Source organism: Helobdella robusta (assembly GCF_000326865.2).
Source record: "Helobdella robusta unplaced genomic scaffold HELROscaffold_32, whole genome shotgun sequence".
Lineage (NCBI taxonomy): Eukaryota > Metazoa > Annelida > Clitellata > Rhynchobdellida > Glossiphoniidae > Helobdella > Helobdella robusta.
Genome location: NW_008704589.1, coordinates 2,031,001 through 2,038,086, shown reverse-complemented (window position 1 = coordinate 2,038,086; position 7,086 = coordinate 2,031,001). Strand labels below are relative to the sequence as shown.

The window sequence follows — 7,086 nt, the reverse complement described above, 5'->3', positions numbered from 1 at the left end:
AAATATTTTTTGTTGATTCAAAAACGTTTGTAGTTGAAAATTGCTGGCAGACTATATCAAAAAACGAAAATGGCTTGGTGCTACTTTCAGAAGTTTTGCTATAGATTTTATTCACTTAATTTTAATGAAACATTCGTCAGAAATAAAAAGGTAACCATAAAAACCAGACAATAAAAATTGAGAGAATTTTTTTGTGTTTCAAAAAATTTTAAAATTAAATTGTATCTGTGAACAAAACAATAGGAATCATAATGAAGATGGCAAGAAGAGGTTTAAAATAAACTTTAACAAAACCTTTTTCATTAAGTTTTGAATCAAAAACATCAACCTAAGACCTCGTTATAAACATCTGCAATAACGCATCAACATTAACAACTTCGGTAACACTATTTATTTCCTCATTAACTTTAACACCAGAATAAAAACCAAATAACCAAACCACGAAATGAAAAAAGAAATATAGTTAGACAAAAGGTTACAATAATAAAACGCTGACATCAGGAAAAACGTAACGTCGCTGACCGAATGCCTTCTTTATGAATCACGACACAACAAATCATTCCATGTTCAACTGATGATGTGACGTTGATGATGACCGCGATGTTAATGCTAACAATAATGACGATTATAACGAACTAATTAGTGATGATGAAAATGATAATAGGATAATTATTTATAATGATGATGTAATTAGTGATAATGATGATGTAATTAGTGATAATGATGATGTAATTAGTGATAATGATGATGTAATTAGTGATAATGATGATGTAATTAGTGATAATGAATGAACTCACATCAAACAGACATCAATGTTAACGATGTCAACTGTATGACCAATAAATATATTAAAGTGTTAAAAGATTTAACATTTAAAAGAAGAAGATAATGTTAACCAAATGATGATGTTGTGGATAATGATGATAAAAAAATGATGATGAGGATGATGATGATGTGGTTTTTGATGTGAAGACAATAATGGAAGTACTTTTATAATCCAGGTTTTGACACCTGCTACGCAGCTATTAACGTTAAAAGTTTGTCATGGTGATTGCACGAAGCAGTAATGACAAAAAGGACAAATTTATTGAGTACCATGAAAATGTCATCAGATGATGAGAGAGAATGATAATGAGAAAGATGTCAAGATAATTATACAAACGACAGTTTGATGATCAATAATAATAATGGTGGAATGATGGCAACACATGAATTGTATTTCTCAGTTACAGCTATGCCGTTTTGTGAGTATTAAGTTTTAGTAACCTGATAACGAAAATAGTTTTGAATACTCCTTATGACTATTTTTTTATTGGCAACTCTTTCAGGAATGAGTCTGCGGCTTATGATGACAAATAACCTAGCAACAGATGGAAAATATTTCATTCCATACATCCTCCGCTCCATTCCATCTGTTACCGTGGAAACAATTCTGGAGCATTTAAAATTCAAAACTTTTACATTTCCATTGTCTACTATTTTTTATTGCTGTTACTTTATTGTTGTAATTTTTCGAATTCTCACATTTCTAATTTTGAAAAGGAAAAAAAGTTTTGTCTGATTTTGTTTCTGATTTGATTTGTTATTCAGTTTTTTTGTTGAAATTGTTGTTTTTGTGGTCAAGTTTTACGTTTAAGTTTTCCTTCTTGCGTTTATGGATCTGTGGGAATCTTTTATAGCAGCGGATGTTTTTATTGACATTTTGTTGCAAGCGAATCACTGCAAGAATTTCTAAACTGCACGTTCCAGGGCAATGTCAGTGGAAGAAAAAGTCAGCTGCCAAATTAAATTTATTTAAAAATAATTTTCATCGCTATTTTCTTTTTCGAAAAACTAACAATAAATACGTGTTTTGAAGAATGGAAAGTTGCGTAAAAGTTTTTTTTATTTTCTCGTCTGCTGACGAAAATTTTTTCTAACATGTAAAACCTTTAACAACTTTTACTTTTTAACAGCGAATGTTTTTGTTCACGTTTTTGAACTATTATTTTTCAAATTAACGTTTGTAATTTTAATTATTTTTGAAAATTTTCAGATTTTCTATGTGTTGGCCATGTTCATGAATGTTCGATTAGCTTGCATAGATGAAAAAAATCTATCATGTATCATTGTTCAACTTTTCATAAATTTAAAAAATCATTTACTCAGCGCTATTAAATAAAAAATTCAAAACATTCAATCCTCTCTGCGTTAAAATTTACTGATATTGAAAGAAAAAAGTATAAATTACTTTTTGAGTAAACACAAAAAACATGTGAAAAGAGTTTATCCAAGCGATTTTAGTGAAATACTCAACATTCAATCTATTCATTTCAAAGTGGAATCCAATTTTAGTAGAATTTTATATCAATTAAAAAACTCTCAGAAAAAAATGAATGTATTGTTGAAATAAAAAAAGTTATACTGCTTGCAATTTTACAATTTCTATAGTGCTGCACAATCACATTCGAAAATATAAACTAGAGCAGGGGTGGGCAAACCTTTTTCTGTGAGGGCCGCAGTGAGAACAATTTTACCTTTGAAGGGTCACATATATACTTAAATAGCAAATTTTTTCGACTCGGAGAAAATTTTTTTTAAGATTTGTGGCTCCTTCTTTTTGGTTTTGGTCATAATGTTTGGATGACGACCTTTTTTGGCGAACAAGACATCACGGGCCGCATAAAATTGCTTCGCAGTAGGCCCGTTGGCCGTGGTTTGCCCACCCCCTGGACTTGGGTCTATAAATATGTAACCATTTTTAAAATTTTAATTATTTAAACAATATAATTTTTGTATACCAATACTCAATTATTTAAACTGAAAATATTTCCATTGAGAAAATTTTAAAAACGATCACTAAACCAACCTGACCCGTGTTTAAACATCATAAATAACAGTATCGAGAAAGCAACAAAATGGAAGAAGAAGTTGATGCCACATGTGCGAAAAAATGGTGGGAGTGCCTGTTTCCAAAGTTTCTTTGCTACCACTGCGGAGATTAAATTTGAAAAGATTGTTTGGAGACCTATTTGAAATAAATTTATATTTTGGGCTTGGCGAAGAGACTATTTCAGTTAAAAATTCAGTTTTTGAAAAATTGTCGAAGATTTATTTTAGAAATTTCTTCATAAACATATATACAATTTTTTTCATAACTTTACAATGACTTTACAAAGTTTTACAAGCTAAACAAAAAATACTTTCAGATGAAATAAAAATTTAAAAAAATCTTTTTAAAACTTCAAAAAATATAATAAAAAATTAAACTCAGAAACCATTTAATCACAAAAAATTTAACGCAAATCAAAAAACAAAATCAAAATAAACATTAAAGGCTGCAAAATAAAATTACAACGGGAAAAAAAATATAGAACATGCCAAGCTAGCAAAACATCAGAGGCATGATTGATTCACAATGAATTTGAACATCTATCTTTCAAAGCTAAGCTACATTCGTTCGATGCGTTTAAATAAGAAAAGAAAAATGTGTCATGAGATAAAGAGGAAAAGGATAAAATTTGTTTAGTTTCGAACATTTTGTTGCTTATGGCGATAACAATTTTGATGATAATAAATAATGAATTATAAATTTAAAAAAATAATTAATTTGAATTTATACAGTGCTTGATATTGTTTGTAACAATAACGCCAAAATAACATGTAAATAACAAAATTAATAACATTAAATTGATAATAGTAAAATAATAGAAACATCAACAAAATTTTTAGTCATAACCATAAAAATACAATTATTAACTTTCACTCGCAACAACTTTACAATGATCAATTTTTTAAATTTGTTAGTAACTCTTTCGCACCACACGTACACCCATTCATTTGGCGGCAAAATGTTTCTTTAGATGAAATAATCTTTCCCATTCTTCAACGTACAATATGCATTTGCTGATGTAATTTCATTAGCCCCATTTTTGTGATTCAACTCTTTCTTTGTGAAAAAATGTTTTTGTGTTATTAAACATTTTATTTTATGGTGATTTTATGTGATGAAATAATATATGGTGAAATAATAGAAAAGTAAAATAAATTTAGTAAATTGTAAAACAGGGATGGACAAACTACGGGTTCTCGGGCTGTAAGCCAGACATTATGACCAAAAAAAGTGCCACGAATTTTAAAAAAATTCTCCCCCGGGCCGAAAAAATTTGCTATTTAACTACATAAGCGGCCCTTCAAAAGTAAAATACTTCTCAATGCGACCCTCACAGCAGAAAGTTTGTCCACCCTGTTGCAAAGTATAAATTTTTTTAGATATATGTTTAAGATCATTAAAGCAAATGCATCTGTACAATGGTAGATAACAAACGAAAAAATCGGACAAAAATTTTGAAAAATTTCCAAATAAATTATTTTTTTTTTGTTGAATTTTATTACAAAAAAAGCCCGAATTAAATTTCATTTTTTGTTGAATAGTATTTCTTTTAAATTACTGAAATAATAATAAAAAAAAAATGCTGGAAAAACTTATCTTCATCGTCAGAAAAATAATGCAGTGAAAAAAATCTTTTATATATAACATAATCCTTTTTCAAATTAATAAAAAATCTTACTACCTAGTGCATATAAATATAAATAAAAAATATATTAAATAAAATCATTATAAGTATTAATATTAATAATACAAATTTAATTCGCCATAATAAAGAGAAATAATAAAATATTTGTCATCCATCTGCCTGCCATCCATCATACATTAGGTGCTCATCTTGCCGAATTATCCTCATTATATCGAACAAACAGTGCATTACTAACGAGCGATGCTACTACTGCTACTACTACTACTACTAATGCTGCCTCTACTACTACTGCTGCTACTACTACTACTACTAACATTACTTCTACTGCTATTACTACTACTACTACTACTACTAATATATATGTATATACAATATATATTTATATTTGTTGGAAGGAGACCATATTTTACTTAGTTTTGTATGAATTCTACCAATTAAGGTTTGTCTTTTCAATTTTTCTTAATAGAATTTTCTGGATATTATTCAATTTGTAGAAAATAGAATTATCCAAGTTCATCATGAAAATTTGATGAAACTGTTGATATCCAAATTCCTCATAGAGATAAGGCCTTATTTCAATTTCTCACAATCATTTTCAGTGCAGCTTTGGTTTATATAGTTTTTTTTAAACAAAGTAAAGTTTGTTCTTTAGCAAAGTGAGTTGCTAATTTGTGTCAAATTCTTTATCTCCTTTGTTGTTGTCATTTCCTTGTTCTTTATTGTTATTGTATTAATTAATATTAGAGCGTCGAGTTGGTAATGACGTAATCGTTCTTTGTTGGATGTTTATTTGGGGTTCATTGATATCTATTAGGACAGCTTCTGCATATTTTAAATGTATTGTGTTGGTATTTTGATTAATTATTTTTGGGTTGTTGTCAAGAATTTGGCGGGTTATTGGAGTTGCATGTGTTGATTGCAAGTGAGATTTGATGGCTCCTCTATGTGTAGGCATTGTGAGACGTCTTGATAGTGAAGTGGTCGTAACACCAATACCTGTACGAATGTTGTTGAGGAGCACAGTCATCAATGGGGCCTTTATGTTCATATATCACGTGACAACGCCTTGTTTTTAAAAGTCTTGTAACACAGTAAACACGTACATGGGCACTTGAGTCATTGTTCTAGCGAATTGTTTCCGTAAAGGCTCTCCTTCTTGCGTCTGCTACTTTCAATTGAATACATCCATCTCTGTTATTTTAGATCTTTCTCTTTTAAATAATGAAAAATTTCAAAAAAATTGTGAAATATTGTCGAAAAGGGAAGAAAAAAAATTAAATGAAGTATAACTTGTAATGAATAAAATATTTTTCGCAAGGAGGCACATATGTTTTTGTGGTTTCTTCAATTGTTACATGCTTTTCTTTACACGTCTGTACAAAATGTTCTTAATTTTTTCTTGGTTTATACATATGTGTGTTTGCTAAATTTATATCTACACATACAAACACACACAAATACGTATACATAATAACATACATAAAAAGACACACATACATACATGCACACATATATATTTATTTGTTTCCTTTGCTTTCTGGCCACTTCTCAATTTACTGATCTTATTGAGAAGAAAGCACATCTGAGCCATATAACAAAGTAGCACCCAATGACAAGCACGCACGCAAAATACGTACAGAAAAATTCATTCACATGCAAATATTTAACACTCTTATTACAAACTTAAACTCATAGAATCTTTATACAATTTTAGAATGTGTGAATTGTAATTTAATTTTATAATCAAATTACAATTCACACATAATACATTATTTAAAACCAAAAAAATTTCAAAATAAAATGAAACATGGAGATGGAACATATACAGATGTAGAAAGATGAAGAAAGAAAGAGAGAGAGAGAGAGAGAGAGAGAGAAAGAAAAACAGACACACGTACAGTGCACACATTGAAGCGACTATTTGTGTACACATTCCTTGCGTTGAGCAGTCATTTTATTCGGGCTTGTGTTAATACATTACAAATACCTTGCCTGGCTTCTCAGAGCACCGCATCTCATGGCTTCAAACATACGTCTAGCTATGTGTGCGTTAGTGCGTGTGTATATGTGTGTGTCTGTGTGTGTCTCTGTGTGTGTGTTTGTGTGTGTGTGTATGTATGTGTATGTATGTTTTATTTGTATTGTAGAGAATATCAAATGTTCTACGTTAATATCAAGAAATGATAACACACGAACTTTCTTCTAATAAAAGTTACACTATAACTAAGATTGAAATAACCTTTTGATTGCTTCTTACTTGACAAATGCACTGTAATCTTCAGCAATATTTATTTTACTTTCAAAGAAGTTTGAAGGCTCCTATGTAAAAAATTGTTCAAGCCATACGTGCCTTATATAATATGAATTTATTACATTTTTCATCCAACGTCTTTAAACGTGTCACACAAAGTTTTAATTTAATTTCGGTAATGCGTGATTAGACAAGAGATTGAGGTAATTGAAGAAAGATTTTTTGATAAAAAAAAAAAAATAATTACTTACTTAAAATTTATAATAATATTTTTATAAATTTAAAGGTACAAATTAAAGTTTATCTTCCATTTTGTAA

General features: G+C 29.2%; 1 protein-coding gene across 1 annotated transcript; it reads right to left on the bottom strand.

Annotated features, from left to right (window-relative positions):
- Window positions 1-497: 497 nt before the first annotated feature.
- Window positions 498-6,531, bottom strand: HELRODRAFT_175204 (hypothetical protein; the record flags this gene model as incomplete). Its single annotated transcript, XM_009022640.1, has 7 exons — window positions 498-635; window positions 1,267-1,412; window positions 2,481-2,516; window positions 2,631-2,720; window positions 2,849-2,971; window positions 3,874-3,928; window positions 6,505-6,531. 7 exons carry the CDS (start codon window positions 6,529-6,531, stop codon window positions 498-500), a joined length of 615 nt encoding a protein of 204 aa, XP_009020888.1.
- Between the last annotated feature and the right edge of the window lie 555 nt (window positions 6,532-7,086).